The sequence below is a fragment of the Peromyscus maniculatus genome, chromosome 15, assembly GCF_049852395.1.
Source record: "Peromyscus maniculatus bairdii isolate BWxNUB_F1_BW_parent chromosome 15, HU_Pman_BW_mat_3.1, whole genome shotgun sequence".
NCBI lineage: Eukaryota > Metazoa > Chordata > Mammalia > Rodentia > Cricetidae > Peromyscus > Peromyscus maniculatus.
In genome coordinates, this window is record NC_134866.1 from 308,049 (window position 1) to 331,564 (window position 23,516).

At 46.5% G+C, this 23,516-nt stretch overlaps 2 protein-coding genes across 5 annotated transcripts in view; one reads left to right on the plus strand and one right to left on the minus strand.

The window, feature by feature from the left end:
* Exoc3 (exocyst complex component 3) overlaps positions 1-8,325 on the plus strand; it is a 33,200-nt gene extending 24,875 nt beyond the window's left edge. For both annotated transcript variants that reach the window (XM_006990024.4, XM_042261332.2), the window contains exons 7-13: positions 2,125-2,225; positions 3,315-3,425; positions 3,508-3,658; positions 3,874-3,996; positions 5,935-6,096; positions 6,729-6,856; positions 8,049-8,325. In XM_006990024.4, the coding sequence (XP_006990086.1) occupies positions 2,125-2,225; positions 3,315-3,425; positions 3,508-3,658; positions 3,874-3,996; positions 5,935-6,096; positions 6,729-6,856; positions 8,049-8,220 (948 nt within the window). In that variant the 3' untranslated portion in view covers positions 8,221-8,325. The remainder of the gene's footprint in view (positions 1-2,124; positions 2,226-3,314; positions 3,426-3,507; positions 3,659-3,873; positions 3,997-5,934; positions 6,097-6,728; positions 6,857-8,048) is intronic.
* Positions 8,326-11,718: 3,393 nt separating this feature from the next.
* Slc9a3 (solute carrier family 9 member A3) overlaps positions 11,719-23,516 on the minus strand; it is a 43,427-nt gene continuing 31,629 nt past the window's right edge. For 2 of the 3 annotated variants that reach the window (XM_076551653.1, XM_076551652.1), the window contains 12 exons: positions 22,899-23,119; positions 22,342-22,544; positions 21,732-21,821; positions 21,582-21,652; positions 20,408-20,537; positions 18,381-18,496; positions 17,704-17,833; positions 17,314-17,490; positions 17,044-17,116; positions 16,213-16,320; positions 15,572-15,821; positions 11,719-14,376 (listed from right to left, as the gene is read on the minus strand). In XM_076551653.1, the coding sequence (XP_076407768.1) occupies positions 14,373-14,376; positions 15,572-15,821; positions 16,213-16,320; positions 17,044-17,116; positions 17,314-17,490; positions 17,704-17,833; positions 18,381-18,496; positions 20,408-20,537; positions 21,582-21,652; positions 21,732-21,821; positions 22,342-22,544; positions 22,899-23,119 (1,573 nt within the window). In that variant the 3' untranslated portion in view covers positions 11,719-14,372. Of the gene's footprint in view, positions 14,377-15,567; positions 15,822-16,212; positions 16,321-17,043; positions 17,117-17,313; positions 17,491-17,703; positions 17,834-18,380; positions 18,497-20,407; positions 20,538-21,581; positions 21,653-21,731; positions 21,822-22,341; positions 22,545-22,898; positions 23,120-23,516 lie in introns of those variants that run through there. The other variant, XM_042261328.2, reaches the window with a different exon arrangement.

Genomic DNA, 23,516 nt, shown 5'->3' on the forward strand with positions numbered 1-23,516 from the left:
ACAGTTTAATTTGGGCAGCCACTAGGGGGCTTTTGATTGCTGGATTTCAATACTTGGGTAGCTGGACCTTGGGAGTTAGCCTCAGCAGGAGGAAGTGGCCAAATAAGGGAACAGACCTTGGTGGCTAGCTTTAGGAATATAATCTAATGGTTTTTAGCAAGGTGGAGGGAATGGGGGAGAAGGGCAAGGCCTGCCAGAGCCATGTTTGCCATGTGCAGGCTGGCTAGAGTCTTCACGCATAACTAGACATAACCATCCTCATAGGTCCCAGCTCGTTGTCAGCCCTCCTGTCACACTGTAGAGGTCTTCATTTCCATGGTTAGGTTTATTCTTAGATACTTTATGTTTTGGAGGCTATTGTGAATGGGAATGTGTCCATGATCTCTTTCTTTGTGTGTTTGTTGGTGGTGTATAGAAAAGCTCTTGATTTGTTCAGGTTGATTCTGTATGAATATATTGTTTCTAGTAGAATTTTTGGATCACTAATATATAATACCATATCATCTGCAAATGAGATGGTTTAACTCCTTTTCCTATTTGTATATCTTTAATTTCTTCTCTCGCCTTGTTACTCTAGCTACTGTTTCAACAGTGGGAATAATGGACAACCCTATCTCATTCCCAACTTCAGTGAGATTGCTTCAGTTTTTTTCTGTATTTAGGATGATGTTGGCTGTGGTTTTCTTATATATAGCTTTTATTATGTTGTTATGTTCCCTCTATCCCCCATTCTTTAGGACTTTTATCGTGAGGGCATGTTGGATTTTATCAAAGGCTCTTTCTGTTTCTTTTGAGATGACCATATGATATTTGTCTTTAAATCCATTTATGTGGTTTCTCAAGTAAGTATTTTGTTGAACATTTTGAATCTGTGTTCATCAGATATATTGGCCTTTAGTTTTATTTTTTATGTTGTTGTTGTCATTTCCTGGTTTTGGTCTCAGAGTGATACTGGCTTGATAGAAGGTCTCTCTCTCTCTCTCTCTCTCTCTCTCTCTCTCTCTCTCTCTCTCTCTCTCTCTCTCACACACACACACACACACACACACACACACACACACACACACACACACACCATTTAAGAATGATTGGCTGTAGAGCTTCATTGAAAATCTGGTATAAATAATTCTCATTTGTTACGATTTAATTTTGGTGATTTCCTAAATCTAGAAATTCATCCATTTCTTTCAGGTTTTCTAACCTTATGGAGTACAGATTTTTGAAGTACTCCTTTATAATATTCCAAGTATCTTTAGTGTCTGTTGTAATGTTTCCTTGTTCATTTCTGGTTCTGTTCATTTGGGTCTTCTCTTTTATTTTTTTAAAATTTTTATTGAATTCTGTTTTTCAAGTTCTGGGTTATCTTTAGTATTTCCATCAGCCTTATATTGTTATTTTCCTGGGCATTATTCAGATTTAAATTCTTTTTCCTTAATTTCATTCAGCTGCTTCTTTGTGTCTTCTTTAAATTCCTTGAATTCTTTGATGAATTTTATGTGTTCTTTTGAATTCTGTTTCTTGAGGTTCATCTAGGTAATTCTCAGTGGCAGACATTTTTATAAGTTTTGGTAGATTTTGGAGGAGAGATAAAGGCTTGGTCTTTTATTTTGTTTGTATTTTTGTGACATATGGACTTCTTTGTTAGTTCTGTGTCTGATGTGACAAAGCAGGTTGGGAGGGAAGGAAGAGAGAATATGCAGATGGGTTAGACATGGAGGTTGGAATTGCTAGGGAGGAGTGAAAGCTGGCGGACAAAGGAGACTGGGCTGTGTGCAGGATGTGTATCTTGGTCCAAGCCTGGAGTGCAGGAGTAGATCTGACTGAGTAGAGAGATTGGATGTGGTATGGTAGGGACCAGTGGGTCAGGAACAGGCCAGGTGGGTCATAGGAGAAGTCTAGAGGTGGGTTGAGGTGAGGTAGGGTTGGCTAGCCTAGGCCAGGGCACTGGATGAGGGATCCAGGCTAGATTTAGCAGGTTGGGAGGGTGTGTTGAGCAGTAAGTGTCAGGCAGATTCACCAAGGTAGACCTTGGAGAAGGATGTCCCAGGTAGAATTTTATTAATGGCGACCATTTTTCTGTACTCCTGTAAGACTATTTCAGATTCTTAAATTTTCAATTTTTAGATGTTTGAACAGAATCTTCAGGTTGCTGCTCAAATAAGTGAAGATTTGAAAACAAAGGTACTGGTTTTGTGTCTTCAGCAAATGAATTCTTTCCTAAGTAGGTATGTATTTTTGCCATTGATCTAACTTACAAATTATGTGTTTTAAAATTAAGAGCAAAATTTGTTGATTCTAGTATGTTATTATTAAAAGATTAGCCCCCTTTTGTTATCCAAAAATACAAAAATATTAAAAAGAAGAAGAAAAAGAAAAGAATGCTAAAATGAAAACATCCTAAACAGATGGGACATGTGATGTACTGTGTCCCAGTGAGCCTTTCCCTGTAAATTGTTCACATAAAGATTTTCAAGCCTAGACAGATACCATGAAATCTGTTCTCCCATCCTATTGGCCCAAGTTCTCCTAAGCCACTCTGTTTTGTTATCCTATTGTCCCCTTTTTGTGACTCCCTTCTACCACTCCAATTCCCAGATGTTGCCATCCATGTCCCAAATTCTCTGCTATAACCACAACAGCATCAATCATACAGTGGGTATCTGACATCTTGTATTAGAGTTCCACTGTGTATTCAAGACTCTCCTTAAAAAATGAAAGAGTGGCATCCTAGGTGTTTGTTTTCCAGCTATTTCAGGAATCCAGTTATTATTATTTTTTTGTTTTATTTCTTTATAGAGTTTTGTAAAGGGAAATCTTATCAAATGTGTGATAGTGTTTCTCACACCATTGAGGGTTTTGTATACATTGTACTATGGTGTACATGTGGAAGTCAGAGGACAACTGTGTGGGTTGGTTCTCTCCTTCTACCTTTATGTGAGTTCCAGGGATCTACCAGATGGACAGGCTTTTGTGACAGGGACTTTTACCTACTGAGTTGTCCTGTAGTCTTATTATGTAACTTGTGGAGTGAATTGTTCATAAGATAAAGTAAGGTGATACTTTCCTAGTTAGTTACATGTTTCAGAATATCTTCATGTCAGAATACCAAACCCTATTTCAAAGCCAGCTGCAAAATTATTTTTAAAATTCATTTAACATGATTGACTCTCTACTCTGCCATTAATATAGACCATCTAAAAGTATGTTGATGTTTAAAGACTCCTCTGGTCCAAAAGTGGTGATAAGAGTTTCCTGACACACATGATGTCTACCAGTCACTGGAGACAGCTTGGGGTTCCCCAATGTGATTTCAGATACAAAGATGAAGCCCAGCTTTACAAAGAAGAACACCTGAGAAACCGGCAACACCCACACTGTTACGTGCAGTACATGATTGCCATCATCAACAACTGCCAGACCTTCAAGTAAGTGGTGTGTGGAACAGAGTGGGGCAGAGAGCATGTAAGTGTGTAGCTACTTTCCTGAGCCCTTGATGTTTCCTCGCAGAGAATCCATCGTCAGTCTGAAAAGGAAGTACCTAAAAACTGAGGCAGAGGAGGGCCCATGTCTGAGTCAGCCAAGCATGGATGGGATTCTAGATGCTATTGCTAAGGAAGGCTGCAGCAGTCTGCTAGAGGAAGTCTTCCTGGATCTAGAGGTGGGCTTGGCTCCTCCACTCCTGGGGCTAGAGCATGGGGTGGTCTCATGCTCTTCTTTGGGCTACACTGTAGCCTGCCTCATGTAGAAGCGATATGTGAGCTGAGATGTTCCCTTGCATCTGTACTATGCTACACTCGGAGGGCCACTCTCAGGTAGGGGTGATCCCAGGCATTGTGCCAGATGAAGATTATATGGTCATTTTGTGCCTTTCAGCAACATCTGAATGAGCTGATGACAAAGAAGTGGCTGTTGGGGTCGAATGCTGTGGACATCATCTGTGTCACTGTAGAAGACTATTTCAATGACTTTGCCAAAATTAAAAAGCCATATAAAAAGGTAAACAAATGGGTTGTAGCACACTGGAGCCTGCCTCCCATCTGGTTTATAATTCAGTGTCAAAATAGCTCTCTGCTTATGATAACACACCAATGTTCATGTGATCAAAGAAGGTGTGGTGATGGCCTTGGGTGAAGACTGGAATGTTCTTTTGAGGAACATAGTGGTGTCTGACAGTGCTGGTCTAAAGTCTTTGGGCATGTTGGTTTGTTTCTACCAATGTTAGAGCTTGTTGTCTTTGCCAGTCATCTTTACCTCCTGGTATGTTTGTGATCTCTGATTTTTATTTTATGTGTAGATGATGGGTGTTAAGGAAGGAGGCTATTATCTGAGGAAATTATATGCACTTCCCAGGCATGTCTTAGCTCCAGTCTTGGCCTCCTTACAGTTTGATTTAGTTGATGATGTATGTTGCTTTGTCTTCCTTAGAGACTTGTGCGGCTCTTCCCCAGTGTGATAGCAAGCCTGTGGGTCTAATGGTTATGTGTGATTCTTCATTTTGAATCAGGGACAATAGCCCACCCCATTCGTGGAGAGCAGACTCCAGTACAAAAGCTACAGCCACCAACCATCACATCAGTGGTTGTACAGTTAAGGGATCTGACTGACTTAAGTATCTCCTTCACTAAGGCTCCATCACCTCCATGTAGGGAGTCTGATCTCTTCAGCAAGCCAGTTTTCCTGTACTTCTACCCATGTTGGTTCTAGACTTTTCCTTTGCTTTGTAATGCTCTAGAGGTTTCTTTTCTCCTTTGAGTCTTTCCTAAAGATTCGTAAGATATTCTGTGGTTGTTTTGTTTTGTTTTAGCAGAGGGTACATGTTGTTTTGGTTTTTCTACTAATCTGAGGCTGCCTATGGATGAGGTACCACTGTTTAGGCCCCATACAAGCTAAGCTCCTCTTGCTAAAGCCAGCCTGTCAGTCCATGAGTCCAAAGTTTGTTGGGCTCCGGCAGTTCCTCAATTCCAGCTCTACTCTGTATTGGGTTGAGAGTCTCAAGGGCAGGCAGAGTTGGAGCCTGCAAAGGAGTTGGCCCTGAGGCTAGGGCACACATCAAGCAAGTACTAGCCTGGTGTCTGTTAACGAGGGTCACTTTGTCCATGATATGATGTCCCTAGAATAATGATGCTGGAGGCAAGTTCTCCAAATCTGTCTGATTTTTAGATGGAATATAAGCATCAAGACTGCACAGGCCATGTGTGAGTCCTTTCTTGCTCCAGTGTGTAATGAGTCTTTTTCTGTCCTGCCAGTCAGCTCCCAAATAATGGCACAGAAACTTCTTATTAATTATGAAAGCTCAGCCTATAGCTTAGGTTTATTCCTAACTAGCTCTTATAACTTAAATTAACCTATCTTTTTATTAATCTACATTCTACCATGTGGCTATTACCTCTGTCTCACTCTGTGTGTCTGATTCATTCTGCGTCTGGCTGGCTTCTCTGCCTCTCTTCTTCCCAGAGTCTTCTCTGACCCTGGAAGTTCCACCTAACCTCTTCCTGCCTAGCTATTGGCCATTCAGCTCTTTGTTAAACCAACCACAGCAGTGTATCTTCACACTGTGCAGATATCCCACAGTACCTGTGCACATGCTGTGCTGACAGTTGGCCTACATAACTCCTGTTACCATGTGCAGCCAGGAGAGTCCAAAACTTTATGGTGAAAAGTTCAGGTATATTTAATTGGCTTAATATATTTACTTTAAAATCCCACCAAAAATATGGCCAGGTGTGGTACTCTGGAGGCTGAGACAGGAGGATTGTTGTGAGTTTGAGGCTAGCCTGGACTATATAGCTAAACCATGTCTCAACAGGGGGGGAAATAAATCCAAACAAGTTGTTGAACAGGACCAGCCTGTTTGCAGGTCATCTTAGGTTTGATTAGAACATATGTGTGTCTTAGCACCGTGGAATCTGCAACTGACTACACGTTTCTCTACAGAGGATGACAGCTGAGGCACACAGGCGTGTGGTGGTGGAATACCTTCGGGCTGTCATGCAGAAGCGTATCTCCTTTCGAAGTGCTGAAGAGCGCAAGGAGGGTGCTGAGAAGATGGTCAGAGAGGCTGAGCAACTCCGCTTCCTGTTCCGGAAGCTGGCATCTGTGAGTATTGAAGCCATGGGCTAAGCTCCAGGATGGTGGATGTCAGGTTACAGAGTTGTGTTGTCCAATAGCTTGCTTTTGGTTTCTGTGCCTGGACTGTTTAGGCCAGTTTATGGGATCCAGCAGCATCAAGAACCAGTGGACAGTTAGTTGTGTCTGTCAAGAGGAGAGTCTTGTCCACAGCCTGCTCAGCTTCACAACTGATAAATAAATTTCCACAGAGGCTGACACTTTAAGGCAACTCTCAAGACTTTTCTGGTGGCAGCCCCTGTGTGCTTCATAGAATAATTCATCTCTTCCTGTCCATCTGCCCTCACCTGTTTACTCTCTAAGATTCTGGTTGCCTAACTCCTAACTCAGTAACCTAACTAATAACATAACTCCTTGGCTCGAGTGGCCATGACTAGATACTACTCCGCCAGGCCTTTTTCCTGGCTAGAGACCAAGTAGTGACTGACCAAATCACCTCGTGAGATTGGTCTCTGATCCTTGGTCAGAATGAATCTTGGGGTGATTACATAGAAGAGCAAGGTGCCCAGCCTGAAAAGGAGTTTGGAGATGTCAAGATCAAGTTGGGACTACTGAAGAAGATTGTGTTTAGGGCTGTCCCTCACACTGGTGCTGTTTTCCAGGGATTTGGTGAAGATGCGGATGGACACTGTGATACAATTGTTGCAGTGGCAGAGGTTATTAAGCTCACAGACCCTTCTCTGCTTTATCTAGAAGTCTCGACTCTGGTCAGCAAATATCCAGACATCAGGTAAAGGCTGAGCATCTTCCATCAGCAAGCAGTACAACAGGCTATTCCTACTGCCCTTAGGAAGATAAGCTGTGAGCATCAGGAGTTAGACCGTACATGCATGCCAACTAGATATGAAGAGAAAGGTTGTCAGGGATATGGTGGTGAGTGTGCAACAAGGAGTCATCTGTGCAGCCTTCCACCAGCCCTACCTGATGTTAGCAGAATCTGGCTGAGGTTTGTAGGCTTGTAGCCAAGCTTTTGTGCCTGAATGAGTGGAGGTCAGAAGGCAGGCCTAATGGTATAAGGTAGGTAGTGTTGGCAAGTGTCTTAGTTAGGGTTGTCTTGCTGTGAAGAGACACCAGGACCACGGCAATGCTTATTAAAAGGAAAATATTTAATTGGGGCTAGCTTACAGTTTCAGAGGTTTATTCCATTATTATGGCGGAACATGATGGCATGCAGGCAGACATGGTGCTGGAGAAGGAGCTCAGAGTTCTGCATCTTGACCCACAGGCAGCAGAAGCAACTATGTCACTGGGTGGTGTAGCTTGAGCATAGACCTCAAAGTCCATCCCCACAGTGACACATTTCCTCCAATGAGGCCACACCTCCTAATAGTGCCACTGCCCATGGGGGCCATTTTCTTTCCAACCACCACAGGAAGGATTGAGTATGGCATCTTTGATGAGTGGAGTGGAGAAGGTTGTGATCACTGGAGTGGTCTGAAAAGTGATCTTAAACCCATGATCTAAAGAAAGAAGGTGACATGTTGTGTGTGGCCAGGACTTCCTCAAATATATGTGTACTCAGTATCAGGCTGAGGGAAGGGGTATCTGCTCCATGACCCTCTACATGCTGTGCTGGCCTCAGGCCATGCCTTTGTGATCTCCATTCCAGGAACCTGCCATTTCCCTTAAGGGTGAGCATGGCTAAATTGTCTCATTGCCACTATTAGAAGAGCAAGAGTCCTAAACCCTCCAGAGTCATCCTTCCCTGGTTAGGAAATCTTGACACAAATAGTTAGAAGAGCAGAATTTAAAAAGTCCTTTGCATTTTGCAGAGAGAAAGTAGGATGACATTTTGGATATCTCTCTTCTGTAAATGAAGAGAGGCCTTTTGTGGCTGTTAGTTTCCCACCCTGTAAGTGTCACCTGTGGAGACTGAGGGAGCTAAGAGAAGATGGAGGCTCATGCTGATTTCTCTCCCACAGAGATGACCACATTGGTGCACTGTTGGCGGTGCGAGGAGATGCCAGCCGGGACATGAAACAGACTATCATGGAGACACTGGAACAGGGCCCCATGCAAGCAAGCCCCAACTATGTGCCCATTTTCAAGGAGATCGTTGTGCCAAGTCTGAATGTGGCAAAACTCCTTAAGTAGCCCTGTCCTCCACTGCCTCGTGTGTCTTCACTATGTGTCTTCCTGTTGCCACCCTAAGAAGCAAATGTATTAAAACAAAAGTCCTTCTCTGGGGGCTCAGTATAACGTCAGTGTCATGTGCCTGTCTTCTGTGGCATCATACTGTTCTCTACTGTGAAACCTTCTTGGTGACTTGTCATTGTGAAAAGATGTGTAATGGACGTCACTTGCTCTTCCCTGCTGAGTTCTTGCTCTGTTTAGTCAACACACTTTGAACCTCTGCCACTTAATTCAAGGAAAGGAAAACCAGAGAGCTTCTCATTCCTAGTTGTAGGTTGTTCTGACTGGTTGTGATGCTGTCATGTCTAGAAGCAATAGGTCATCAGGTCTCAGCTGACTTGTGAGTAGTCCTGAGCAGTCTCTGGGGCCAAGATCTACCCTGGCCTTTCTGCCTTTCTGGCTGTCCCTATACCAGCTGCTCAGTCCTCTTGGCGGGAGAGGGCGGGGGGACGGGACAACACACACGGACAAAACAAAAACCTTACCTGCTGAACCAGTGATCCCTACCCAGGCAGGCACAACCTCATATAGGTTGCATGCTATCTGGGTCAGTTATACCAGGAGGATGAGAATTGTCATAAGTAAAAATTTTGGTCAAGGTATATATGAAAATGAGTATTTAAAATATGTGTTAAGATCTATATAGCATGCTTAGTGAGCCAGGGTCACTACAATCCTCTCCCTAATTTAGCCAACAAGTGTTGGCCTTCAGTGGTGGCATTATTTTGCACATTAACTTTAAGCTAATTAATAGAATTATATTCAGAATAAATAGTGGGCCCCATGTCTTGTGGACATGGTCTGCAGAGGGTGGTCTGCTTGCTTGTTACCTGGGGAAGGTAATGCCTGGGTTCCCTTGTCCACAGCTCTCCATGTCCATAGATGGTTGTCCTTTCCTCCTTGTTCCAGAGCTCCAGGGACTACCTAAATTAAACACTGGTGGAAGGCCTAGAAGGGCCTGTCTATCTCCTGGACCTAGTACTACATGGCCACCCTTGAATGTGTGAACTAATGCTGTCTTTTTTTTCTACTCTTGATGGCAATGTTAAAATTCTTTTTTCATTTAATTCTTACAAGGTATGAAAAAATCAAAATAACCCTTTTTCTAGGTGGAAATAAGTTCCTCTGGAACTCAGAAGAAACATGGATTTCCTGAGGGTCTGGCTGGTATCATGTGGATCAAGGGCCTGCTGAACAATCTGCTCAATGTGAATGACAACTGGGCAGTGCTCATTAAATGTGCACTGAGAAGTATTGACCAATAGCAGTGACCCTTGTAGTGACAGATTTCTCACTGCAGGCTGATGCTACCATCTGGGGTAGACATTAAGATGACCATTGAATGCCCATGTGGTTAAGCCCATTTGTCTGTCTGGCCCTGGAAGTCAACAGAGGACAGAGGAAATCATGTTCCTGAACAGTGGGGAGTAGGATCATGGAGACAGGATAGGGATTGTTAGAAGTCAAGGGGTGGTACCAGGCTATGTACCAGTGGGTAGACAGTGTCCATTGTGATACTAGGGGAAGGCGGGGACCGAGAACCTTTTTAGGGGACACCCATGTACAGGATAGGCTACTCCATTTAGTGGGTTGTGGCTACATATACCAAAGTTTATGGTGTCTGCTTCCTGAACAGGGATGTAGGGCTGCCATCTGCTAACAGAGAAGTGTTTTGAGAACACTCACCAGGTATTGGTTTCATCCTCCATGAAATGAGCTGTTACCCCATGAAAGTATGTCTTCCAAATTAGCAAAGTCCCTTGATTGTTGACTGTCTTAGTCACTGATTCCTTTGCTGTGAAGAGCCACCATGATCCAAGGCAACTATTATAAAATAAAGCACTTAAATGGGGACTTGCTTACAGTTTCAGACTTTATGAGTTGCCCAGTCTGTGTTCTTTGCTAGTTTACCCATTATATCCAGTTATCATGGTGGGGAGCATAGTAGTATGCAGTCAGGTGCTCTGAGTTACTGAGAGCTATGTCCTGGTCTGTAGGCAGAGAGAAAGAGAGACTCTGAGCTTGACACGGGTTTTTGGAACTTCATAGCCCACCCCAACCCCATGATACACTTCCTCCAACAAGGCCACACCCCCTAATTCTTTCAGATAGTTTCACTCCCTGGTGACTAAGCATTCAAATATATGAGCTCATGGAGGCCATTCTTATTCAAACCACCACATTTATTTTATTTAGTGGATTCCAGAATGAGTAGATGTCCCAGGTCATGCTGGGTAACCAGTGAGGTGGAAAAACAGCTACCAGGATGCTATTTCATCCTCCTTTCCTCATATCTGTTGATGCACAGTTCAGGTTGGTGGGTGAGGTTCCTCTAAAGAAAGGATGGACATCCTGGGTAGTTGGGTGCAGGTTGCCAGAACCAGGCCACCTCAGCAGGCCTTTAATCTAGAGTGCAGGAAAAGCTGAACAAGCAGAGCCACCTTGGCTCACTTCCTTTCTTACTTCAATGGAATGAATTGTGATCCCTAAGAAGAAAAAAATGAGGTCTTAACCTTAGAACCTTGAGTCAGACTTGGGTTGAAAGTAGAATCATTGCAAGTGTGATGTATATTGAGGTATTATAAACTCACATGAGAATAGTGTAAGTCCTTAAGTGGAGATGCACCAAGACAAGTCCTTTCCCGACCCCTGGACTTCAGATTTATGCCTCTATGGCATGAAACAGACTCTATGAATTGCCCAATCTGTGTTCTTTGCTAGTTTACCCATTATATCCACTTTAGATAACTGTAAACTTAACAGTTAAGACTCCTCTTGTAGATAGCCAATATTGGGATTCTACTTTGATACGCAAATTTTTAAATAATATCTTTAAATTAAAATAAAAATGTGTTGCAGGACCTCCAGACCTAATGTTTAACAGGTTCCTCCACACATCTCTGCCTTGTACTGTCTTGTCTTAACCCACAGAGACCCTTCTTGGCCACCAGGCTTGGTGCCCTTTCTCACTATTCCTTCCCACTCACCCACTTTGAGTCTCTAGCACCTCAGCCACTGCTTAGCCATGGTAGGTGCTGTTTCACCACCCACTGCCCATTTGGCCACAGGAAGTTGTTCCGTTGGAAGCTCCACCTCAGTTCCCCTCCTCCCTCTCCAAACCCTGACCCTCAGAAAGCCCACCAAGCAGGGTATTTAAACTCCAGTCCATAGAACTGCCATGGGATTTCTCCTCATCCCTCACCTCACTTCTGGGGGGATTGAGAGTCACCAGAGAGTGCTTTGCTCATTAAACCTAAACTTAATTCAGCTTGATTTGGCTCAATGTGTTGGCAGAGAAACCTACTACCAGGGATTCAAAATATCAGAAGTCTCAGCATCCCACCCCTAATAGAGTGGCCTCAGAAACACCATCTGTTGATCTTAATTTTAATGCATAACAAACTATTCCTAAATTATCCTGGATATGATTTTCATTATAAACAAAGTTTACACCCAGAATGCCTTGAAATGTTTTTAATAGACTTAGACAAGCAGTCACTGCATTTTTGCTGATGGACTCCCTGTACAGATGCTGCCCAGTGCACAGGAGGGGCATCTTAAGGCACATTATTCTGTGATCAGAATTAAACAAAGTTAAACGATAATTATGTTCACAATATTAAAACACATTTTTAACCACTCAAAATATATTTCTAGTTTTGATGAAATTCTTTAAATTTCCTTTCACAAAAAGATCAGTAATACATAGTATATTGAACACTGTAATAAAATTATTTTCAAGAAAATACAGATGTGGAAATATAAATTTCCTAAATTTGTATACTTTGTAGTACCACAAAGTAGGTGAAAGTTCAGTATTAAATAAATATTTTCTCCTAATAAAAAACTTTTACAACAGTTTTCCTAAGGAAATACATTCATAGGATTTTACATTCTATTGTACAACAATGACAGGAACAGGGGGGTCCTCAACTATGAAATGGAGCCACTGTGTCATTTAAGCACAGGAAACGGGTTTTTGTGAATGAGGCTTTCTTATCAAAACTGATTCCATGTGGCTATGCCTAGGTGTGGTTCACAAGCTCAAAGGACATGGCCTGTGCACAGCTCAAACACAGGGACAGAGTGTCCAAAAATTCATCACCTAGCTGCTAGCTTTGGTATCTGTTGCAAGGTGACAGCTGCTGAGGTACTGTCTAGTCAGACCAGGCTTCTAATTCTGCAGTAGGAATTAGAACCCAGGTCCAACAGATCAGGTGGTGTGTTAAGGCCTGGCACAGACAGGCATGAGAAACTTGTCTTCAAAGCAGGGGCTGGCAGGTGCCTCTCAGAACACCCCTGGTACAGTAGCCAGGCACAGCCTACCTAGGAGGTACTCAAGTGGCAGCTCCAGAGCAGGCTGGTGGAATCACTGGCCACAGCATTCATTTTACAGTGGCTGGACTTCATTTCTGAAGTAGTCAAAATGCTGCAAGGAGAAGGGCTGTGGAGATTAGATGCTGAGCATCTAATGGCCGAGTCTGAGCTAGCCAGTCAACAGTGTACCGACAGGCTCAGTTGGGAATGACACTCTGAAGCAGAATGCAGTATGTTGAGCAAACTTGCTTTGTTTTCATTCACTTCTCAGTTTGTGAACGGGAATTGTCCACTCTTCCTAGCCATGATTCAACTGTAGCATTAATACAAATTGACGGACCTTCCTGTGACTCCTGTGAACGGAACTGTCAGCCTTGTTCCTGAGACACAGTATTTAGTTTCCTGAGCAGAAAGCTGCGTGGTTTGTTTCAGAAGTCTCCAGAAGGTCCCTAAGTCCACCTTTAGCCTCATCTCAGCCTCCCTCAAATGAGATCCTGTGGTGCAGGCCAAGTGAGCTGGAAGCAAAACACAGGTGACTCTTCAAGATTGGACTTCTGAGGAAAGGTAATGAGGGATGAGGGCCCACCCTCTTACCACTCCAGAGGGACAGTGCTCTAAGACAGGCCCTGAAGTCCTGAGGCAGGGGGGAAATGCCCAGATAGTGGGCTTCTGTCACCCCCTCCTGGGTGACATAGAGCCCTTCTATGTCCCCAGCTTTCCCCTGCCATCAGTAGATGAAGGCAGAGAGCTAGCTATAGTTCTGACCAAGGTTTCCTGTAGTCCTCTAGCTCAGCCAGCCTGGCCATCTGCAGTGTTCCCAACTTAGAGACAGCTCAGGCGAGAAACCTTGTTTGTGCGGACAAGGCCCAGGCTGGGAGGGGCTGAAGAGAGAAAGTCTTGATCTAGAGGAGCCAAAATTGGAACAAATATTTCTGCAGTTGATCCTACAAGCCACAAGGTGGTGGGACAGTCTGGAGAACTAATTTGGAAGGAGTCAGATAGGGGGCCCTCAGGAGCATGTATCTCTGGGGATGCACAAGAACCTGCTGCCCATTTAGGGTGCGGCTGATCTGGGCGGTGCAACTTCCACAAGTCTTAATTTTTAGACCTTTGTACCAGCAGTGATAAGAGGTCCGCCACAGGCCTCCCAGGGGTCTTCCTCCTCTCTGAGTAAGAATTGCAAACACTAACAAGAGCTCGCCTGGGCCCAGTGTGTGTGTGTATGTGTGGAGGGAGTTAGGGGGCACAGCACCTCGGAGCAGTAGGGACTGAACCAGGGCAAGAAAACGGCGGAGGCAGTGTGGTATCCTAGGGATGCCCGGTGGATGAAAAGTTCTTTCTAGGGCATAAGACTCCCAGAGAGCAGTGAACCCTAAGAAACCTTAGCTAGTTGGGGAAGGACCACTAAGGAGACCCTCGGAGCTGGCCGCCGGCCAAGCAACGATCACAACGGCGTCTCTTCTTGCTCCAGAGCATGTGGCGGCAGTTCTGTAGAGCCCGGAAGAGAAGCGAGCTTAAGAAGAGCAGGGCGGCGGCGTGGGCGAGGCCTCTGGAAGGAGCGCCTACTGTGTACACGGCGCGCAGCCGCAGACCGAGCATGCGCGCTGGGCGGGGCCCGCTGTTCTGGACCTGTCCCGGGTTCACCAGAGGCAAAATTGGCAGGCGAGATGCGCTCAGGTGGGGCGGGGCTCGGGGCACGTGGGCTAGCGAGCCTTGAGGGGAGCACAAGCTGCTGGGCCGCAGCGGATGGCCAACGTGGGGACAAGCTTCCGGTAAGCGGTGTGTCAGAGCCCGTGTCACCTGCGGGAAGACAGGGTGTGAGTAGCTCCCAGTCCAGAGGAACACTGACCTACAGAAACCTGTACTCAGCCCAGGATTCCCTTCCTCCTGATTTTGCTGTTCCCCTGTGGCATGCCCAAAACTAGGTGCCGGCTCAAGTGCGAGGAGGGACCCCTGACCTTCCACACCATAAGGGGCATTTCCTGCTGTACACTGCTGCAAAGTTGCAGGAAGTTCTAGCCAGTGTCAATGAACCTTCCTAGGCAGCTGTGGACCTGTGCACCATGCAGCCAGCAGATCTGGATTACTCCCGATTTTCTGACACTTTCAAACCCTGCCCATGATAGCAACCCCCTCTACAGGGGGCATCAGTGCCATACCCACCCCCTGGGTACTACTGCTCTACCCCAGAAACCTATCACAAGCTTCTAGGCACACAAGGCTGTGCTTCAAAACAGTAGGGTTTAAGAATGATGAAAAAAGGTAGGCCTTTAATCCCAGCACGCAGGAGGCAGAGGCAGGCAGATTTCTGAGTTCCAGACCTGCCTGGTCTACAAAGCTAGTTATAGGACAGCCAAAGCTACACAGGGAAACCCTGTCTCAAAAGGGGGTGGAGGGTGCTCAGAGATAGAAACAAGGAGCAGGAGGAAGAGCACTGGGGCCATGCAGGTTTCCTGTCCCTGCTACATCATTTCAAAATTGGATTTTCTTAGGAAAGAGCCACTGTTTATATATACACCCATGTAAAGTGCTATCAGGCCTGGCCAGCAGTGCTGGCCAGAATCTCCAATTGTGAAGGAGTGTGCTTCATTTCATTTCCCACTAATAAAAAGCTTCTACAAATGTCTACCAGATGGAAAAAAAAATTTCATTTTCATCTGAAATGAGCATGAGACCTGACCATAGGATACTTCTGTGTTGCCCAGGTTGGGCTCAAACCCTTAGTCCTCCTACCTATCCCTTGTAAATGCTGGGGTTACAGGCATACACCACCATGCCAGGCTTCAAATGTATCTGGCTACTACATATTAGAGAAGCAGACTCAAATGGGAATCCTCCCTCTGTCTCCTAAGAAATACACAGCTGGACAGATGACTAAGACAGAGTCTACAGAGTGAAGAAAGCTGCTGAAAAGTCTGAAGAAGTTCAGGTCCAGGAGAGAGGCCTGAAGGCAATAGCTGGGAAGAAAGCAGTGTTAGAGGAAGAAGCCAGTTACATGTGTGTGGACTCAGGGGAAGTGGGTTGGAGCTGTTCCTCGGGGCCATCGGCCAGCAGGAAGGAATCCACTGATTTGTTGCTGAGGCGGAATGGTGTCAGACGGCGGAAGTTGCTGGGAGAGTTGGGAATCTGGACACGGGCCCTCTGGGAGGGCACCACGGTCTCCCCAGGGGACAGCCAAGGTGGCACCCTGGATAGGATGCTTGGATCCAGGTCCTCGTCAGGGGAGAACACAGGATTATCAATTCCTAAGAGAAAGGGCAAGTGGTCAACCTTGAAGAACTACCCCCAGGGGCAGTAGGAGGCTGGGCGGATAGGCTCAGTACTGGGTGACTATGTCAACTCTTCTTGTGGCTCCCACCTTCAGGGTAACCTGGGTGGTCAGACTTAGTCACTTAACCCCCATCCCATACTTTTTCTCTACATTTGAGACCGATACAGTCTAGACAAGTTGGGCAACATCTCTCCTCTCAGAGCTGGCCTATTCTTCCAGATAACTTGCCATCTGCTCTGGGGAGACATCTAGGTGAGGAGGTGACACCTTCTAGACCTAGTAAGCCTCCCAGGCGTTTGGTTTCTCCTTCAGTGACTCACTTGGGGCAGCAGGGACATCTCTCCCACTGGCCTCTCCTATCTCACCTGCCCCAGAGTCAGAGGTTACATCCTTGGTGACATTCGCCAGAAACTCGATGCCCCCACTGGTCTCTTCATAGTTGGTGGTCTCCTCAGGCTCTGAAAATTCCAAATCTGGATAGCAGAGGGAAAAAATACTTTGGGTAAGGATAACTCAAGTTTTTTATGGCTGGTGGTATCCCTCCCACCACCGCCACACACCACACACACACACACACACACACACACACACACACACACGTGGATTTTCACAGCACCTGGCCAGCCCAGTGTCCAAGTAGCTGGGGTAAGCTGTGCAAAGGCCTGAGCCACTCCTATGGCACTTCCTTTTGTGACCCCAACCATACATGGCCTTTGGGAAGGTCTACTAGATAGGAGGGGCTAGGACCTCAACCAAGGCCCTCAATGAAAAGGATGGAGAAAGGCCACGTTTAAAGAAGATTTTGTATGTGTGTGTGTGTGTGTGTGTGTGTGTGTGTGTGTGTGTGTGTGTGTGTGTGTGTGTCCATGGAGGCCAAAAGAGATTGTTAGATTCCCTGGAGTTGGAGTCACAGGTGGCTTAAGTTGCCTTATGTGGGTGCTAGGCCCTGAACTTGGGTCCTCTGGAAGAGCAGTGACCACTCTTAACCACTGAGCTGCCTCTCCATCTCACAGAGGGAGTGCTTCTCTACGGTACAGCAACAGGGGGCCCAGAAGAGAGCACTAAGAGTGTCTGGACTAGTCGCAACCCCCAGCAAGGGATGCGTGGGAGGCCCAGGGTCAGAACCCCTGGGTACAGACACTGGTAGAGGCTGGAGTCCCTCCTGAACGAAGCACACTCAGAGAAGCAGGTCTTACCTTTCTCCTTGATGATGAAGTTGTGTGCCAGGTTCTCCATAGGCAGCTTCCCATTAGGAATGCTGCTGTTCCTCTGTGGACAAGTATGAGCTCTTACAGATGTACCGACAACCAGACCCCTACTTGCTGGGACTTTGTCTTCTGTCCTAGACCCCAAGGGTTTCTACTCTGCTGTTCACCTGGCCAGCAGGACCACAGAGAGTTCCCTGACCCCAGTATTCAGAAACCCACCCAACAACCACTGCCCCCACTGCCCCCATCGTCCCTCACCCGCTTCTGTGCACGCTCCCTCTTGTACAGCTTGGCTCCCTTCTTGTTCTGGTTGATGCCTAGCTTAGCTGACTTAAAGGACTCCAGACGCTTCTTCATGGTCCTGTGGAAGATTTCCTTGTCCTGCTTTTCATCCTCGTTGGGTGTTAGCTCATGACGACTATAGAGATGCTTGTACTGTGGGAGCAACTGGCAGTCAGTTGGGCCTGTATGGCCCAGGTGGGTCACAAAATCTCCAGCTCAGCCCTGTAGACCCCTTGTCTGAGAAGGAGGCAGGCAGCATTGCTCTAGCTGTGGGCTGGGTTCCACCAGCCACAGCACACGAAAGGATGACAAAGGCTTACCTTATGGGATAGGAGGAATCTGGGTGGTTCATCCCCTGGTACTTACCTCCTGCCGAGGCTTATACAGATACTGCTGCAGTGTGTGGTGGGTAACCATGTCCTCTGTGTCACGGATGCTTCTCCGCCTCTGCTCCAAGGACTGCATATCCAGGCATACAGTACTGACATTCTCCCTCCTGCATGGACCAACATTGAACCCAGGGGAATAGCTACACAGAGGTCTCCTGCCATGCCTAGATACCTAGTAGTCCTTTCCCACACTGCTCAGATGGTCTCCCAGAATGCCCTCTAGACTTCTGTTAGGTTGAACCCCATCACCACCAGTTCCCCTCCACAGCCCAAATATGAGTCCTGAGGCCCACAGCCTCTCCTAAGGACTAGAAAGTTACAACAGCCACCATCATAAGAACTGGCCATTAGTTCCCAGGGGCAAAGGGCATAAAATGCTGGACCAGATCAGGCATCTGCTGATATCCCTTCTTGCCCTTCTCCTCTCTAATATAAGCATACCACAAACACAGTCCTGCTGAGTGCTGAATAAAGGTTTGCTCCCACAGATGGGATGCAGGCATCTTTCTGTACCTGTCTCCTACCCTGGTCCACTCACACTGTCCTGACTCAGTTGCCTTAGGACCTGCAGAAGGAGCTAGTAGGCTTAAGAGTCATGAGAGATGCTTTTAAGGAGTACCCTTTCCCAGAGAAGTTTATAAACTGGTCACGTACAAGAGATAGGAGACAGATGCCTCCACGGTAGATGGGCGGGGTGTGCTGAAGTCCACATTGACCATATTGTCCGTACTTGGGGAGCGAATGAAGGCCAGGGACCCACGGCGCTCTCCCTACAAGGAGGACATAGACTCATTAGTACTCAGGTGTGACCCTTAGGCAGCACCTGCCACATAGAAGTCAAAAGATCCTGTGACCAAGCTTAAGGGCCTGTGGGCTCTGGGAGGCAGAGATGGACCCTGTCCACTGTCAAGGGACACCTCACAGCTCAGCAAGGGCCAAGATGCAGAGTAGGAGCTAGGATTAGGTTCATGTGGAGGTCATCAGAACATCACTTTCGAGGAGCAGAGCCTTAGAGTTGAGCAGACAAAATAGTAGGTAGAAACAGAATCTCTTAAAGGACACTGACAAGTCTCCCCACTTGAAGGTTGGGGAGAGATAGTTTTTGTCCCCACCAGAGCCACCAACCCACAGGCCTTAGTTTGGATGCAAGTCAAAACCACACAGAACAGAGCTGGATAGGAAGCAGAATTACTGGAGGATAGAGAAGCTGAATCCGCAAAGTGAGCTGCTTCTGAGGGTCACAGACAACAGTACACTATGGCCTCAGGTAGAGTCCCTAGGGGACAGCTTGTGCCAGGTTAGAACGGTGTTGGCCTGTCAGGTGTGTTCCACCCTTAACCATGTCAACACATCATTGCACTTTGCAGTTTGTGAGGTTCTCCTTTGGGAGCCCTTCAAAGAGGGTGGGATTGTGTGGATATTCTGGTGACAGGAAACACTTGGGACTTGGCTTGGACTGCCTACTCCGGGGTATTTGGAGTATCCAAATTTTTGGTATCAGGAAAGAAGTCAGGTGACCCTTAGGGCAGAGACTTAGGGCTGAAATGGTGATGGGGTTCCTGGACAAATGGTCAAGGTATGGAGACAAGAATCACAGGACTGACATAGACAAACCACCCATGTAGGACTTGGAGCCATCTCTCCTAACAGTGATGGGAATGATGACACAAAGCTCAAGACATTCTGGCTGGTGCAAGTGGGGAACAGGAGTGAGGCTCAGGGCCCTGACTAGTGTGGAGTCAGAGCTAAAGAACCTCTCAAAGACAGAGAAAGTGACAAGTGAATGCTACCAGAGACCTCAGCACACCCTTTCATTCTTATCCTCCATCCATGTCATGGTGCCAAGGTCACACAGGGTCATAAAAGGTTGGAATTCTTTGTAAGTTCTGACTAAGACTGGAGGCATCTCGGATTGAACACCACAATATTACTTGGGTGGCAATGGCCATGGGGTCATATGGTGCCTTGTTTGACCTATGTCTATCGATGGATGCCATGAGGCCCAGAAGGGGGGTGGGTACGTCATGAATGCACTAGCCACAAGATAGTCATATGTATGTCGTTGGAGGAGTTAATATGACTTCCCAATATATGTCTGTGTTGTATCTATACACATGTCCCTAAGTACATATGTATGTATGTATATGTGTATGTATGTATGAGTGCACATGTACCCGAGTATGTGTATGTTCATATATGTTTATGTGAGCATTCCTATAGATTTGGGTGTGTATATATCAGCCATGTGTATGCACATGCATGTGTATGCTCCTTAAAGTTGTCAGCCAGTAGGAAGTATCTACCAACTTGTTGCTGAGTACAGCATACATGTGTGAATGGGTAGAGGACCTGGGCTCATTACTGTATATTTCCCAACCTTTTCCATTCTTTTTAGGGAAAATCCAGGCATTCACACTCCTCCAGAGCCTGGTCACCATTCTCAGTTCCACCAAAACCACAGTATCTAGTCACTGTGCCTGTGCCTCTGATTCCTGAGTGACAGGGCACTCTGACATGCCCTGTTCCCTGAGTACAACTCCAAGCCTCACATGAGCTTTTGCAGTGAGCCATCCAGGCACAGAGCACAAGGGTCACTCACCACTGCCCTCTGCCCATGCCTTAGACTACATGTATGTCTTGCTCTCAACTTTAGCAAAGGGACAAATGTGATATTTTAGTACCTCAGCCACATAGCTAATAGCATCCTTCAAATTCAGCTCATGGAAAACGTTCAGAATCCGATCTCGGGATTTTTGAGCCGATCTTCTCATGAGGACTTTGCTGAGGAACTTCCTATCAAAATTGGACCACCTGGGGGAAAAAGATTGCATCAGAAATGGGAGTCTGGGGCTGCTTACCCCACATGGACAAGAACAAGGTCAGAACAGACAAATGTCTGCAGAGCTAGGCCCAACATGGGCCATTCTTTTTTCTCCTGGGTTTTATTTATTGTAACAACATGAAAGTTTTAAAGTGAAAGGTTGTCAGGCCACCTCAGGTCTCACTCTTTGCTTTCTTCTATTTGACAGTGGCTGGCAGTGGAACTAAATGCCATTTTCAAGCGACACAATGATCAGGTTTCCAAGTGGCCACCTGACCCTCCAGGTGCTGTGAGGACAGGACCAAGATTAAGACAACAGCAGCCATAGTTCCAATTCCTGACACATCGCTGTCTAGGGTACATTACTCAACTCTGCAGCTCACATGGACTCTAGGTAATTATCTCAAAACAGGTATTAACAAGTGTCAATTAAATGCTTTAGTCATATAGTTTTAAGTACCACTTTATGTTGTAGTAAAATATAAATGAGTGATTTATATTTCATAAACAAGGTAATTTTAAGTATCAATAAACACACCTTTCCTCTGTGAATGAAATAGGGAAGTGATTTATTTCCCTGATTTTTAATACCTACATTATTTAAGTTTAGCATTAATTGGTCAGTAAAAGAGTATCTCTATGCCTGGAAAGATCATCAGGAATAAGATTCAGGTCCCTGAATTGGTGGCTGCTCTATCCTCTCAGATAGTATTAACTTTGTTTTCACCTGCTCGCACCCACTAGTCTAGTGCACACTTAAGCCCTTAACCTGGGAATGGGGACCTGAGAAGGTGTCCATAAGTTGTTCTCTGTCATTCTTCTCCCCAACATAAACACTTCAGGACCAGCCTACGACCCAGACAGTTTGTCTCTGGCTCTTTTGAATGGATAGGTCCTCCAGAAATGGTGTTTTGTGGCCCTTGACTTGTGGCTTCCAGTGTTTTTAGTGGCCCTGTCTGCACGTGTGGGACCCAGCATTCTATGTTTGAGGGGTCACTGGTAAAAGAAGGAATGTTACAGCTTAGGCTACTTACTTATCTCTGAGATAATTGTGTCCAATTTGTCCTGAGATGTCCTCAATGGCTGAGAGGATGTGGTCGAAAGCCTTTCAGAGGAAAGAAACCCAGTTGGCCTCCATCCTCACCCCAGCCTGCCCAGGCTGTGCATGTCCACCCTCTCCTTACCCGGCCATGGAGCTTCTCATTGAGCTTCGGCTCACGCTGCTCACTCCTCTTCACCTTCAGCCACTGCACCAGGGGCTTGATGGTCAGGCCCTGAAAGACAACCTCACTGATTCTGGTGCCAGGCAGGATCCCCGTACCCCTTCCCAGGGCCCTCTAAACCCAAACCAGACAGACATTAGATCTCTTCTCCCACTGTAGATAGCAGAGGGACCTGTGTGAATCCATTGGCACTGCTCTATAAAAAGATGCCCCAAAGCACCCATGCTGTGGGCGTCCGTATGGACATCAGAACCTCCAGCTGTCACTGTGACCAGCCAGATGCAAAGGTGTAGTAGGTGCCTGTTAGGGCCTGACCAATCAGCAGTCAGGAAGTAACTAGGTCTGTTCTCATAAGTCCTGGCCAGAAAGTAATACTTTTAGGACAAATTATGCTATGTCCCCTGTGGGGCCACATGAAAACCTACAAAATGCTCCTAATTACTAAAATTACAAAAACCAATTAAAGTATGGAATCTGGAAACAATCAGCCTACAGGGTTGAGGTAGGGCCAGTTGCTTAGGGTCAAGGCTTGGACACCCTGTGGCAATGCCCTGGGCAGATTGAGCCACACCTGAAAGATGACTGTGAAGAAGACCACGATGAGAGTGGTGCTGACAAACAGATTTTTCTCCTTGACTTTCTTCTCATCCAGAAGTACCACCAAGGCATAGGCCACGGCCCCACGCAGGCCACCATAGGACATGACCACCTGGTCAATGGTCTCTAGCTGCACCATGCGGTAACGATTCAGGATCCAGGTCTGCAGAACAACACCTGTAGCGAGAGGTCACTCAGCTCCATGGCTGCTTTCCCCAGGGCCACATGTCAGGGTTCCCTAAAGCCTTTCGACCCTCTGTCCCTTGGCTGACTGAAGGCCTGGGCAGTGGGTCTCTCCCCAGGGGCACTACTGGCCAGGCCCTCCGTAGGATGGGGCAACGGTGCTGCTCTCACCACAGCGTCTACCTCCCACTCCTTGATCCTGTGCCTTGTACCTCATTCGTCCCCATGCTGCACCCTAAGAAATCTTGGCCTTTACAGTGGTTGGACTTGTTACTGAGCTGCCCTGGGGCCCTCAAATCTGTTATCTAAGGGAGCCTAGACACTACCACGAGTGCCCCTAACCCTCACCAATGGCTCGATATACAGAAATGAAGAGCAGCGTCAGCAACACAAAAGCCGTGTTCCATGTCCAAATAAGGGGGTCCACAGCTGAGATGCCCAGGAACATGAAGATAATGGTCTCTGCTCCACTGGCCAGCATCTTCATGGTGTAGCGCACAGTGGTGGCCGACTGCTCTGAGATGTTGGCCTTCACGTACTTCTGACAGCAGATGCCGCAAAAGGTGATGCTGGAGGAGGGGCAGTGTGAGGTTTTCCTGCCTCTATTCAGGCAGGCTGATGCCTCAGACTAGATGTTTCCAGGCCCAGATCCTGCCATCCCTACTTCCTGTGGTGGCATTATAGGCCTTTGCATCCCAGAAGATGTAATCAATCTATAACACACAGTCCTGTGTTGTGTGCACCCTGTTCTTCCTGAGATCAATGCCCTGAGCTGGGTCTACCCAGCTGCTCTCATGCTCTAAGACTAGATGTGGAGTTTCAGTGAAGAAACAGCCTTCAAGCCTTGTGGGCCTGTTGGTAGCTGATTGGTAACCAGGTCATATTAGCCTTTGGAGAAGCTTGGGGCCAACTTTGGGGTCAGGAGGCTTCTGCCTGAGTGTGAGGCTGCATGCCAGCAGAGGCTCT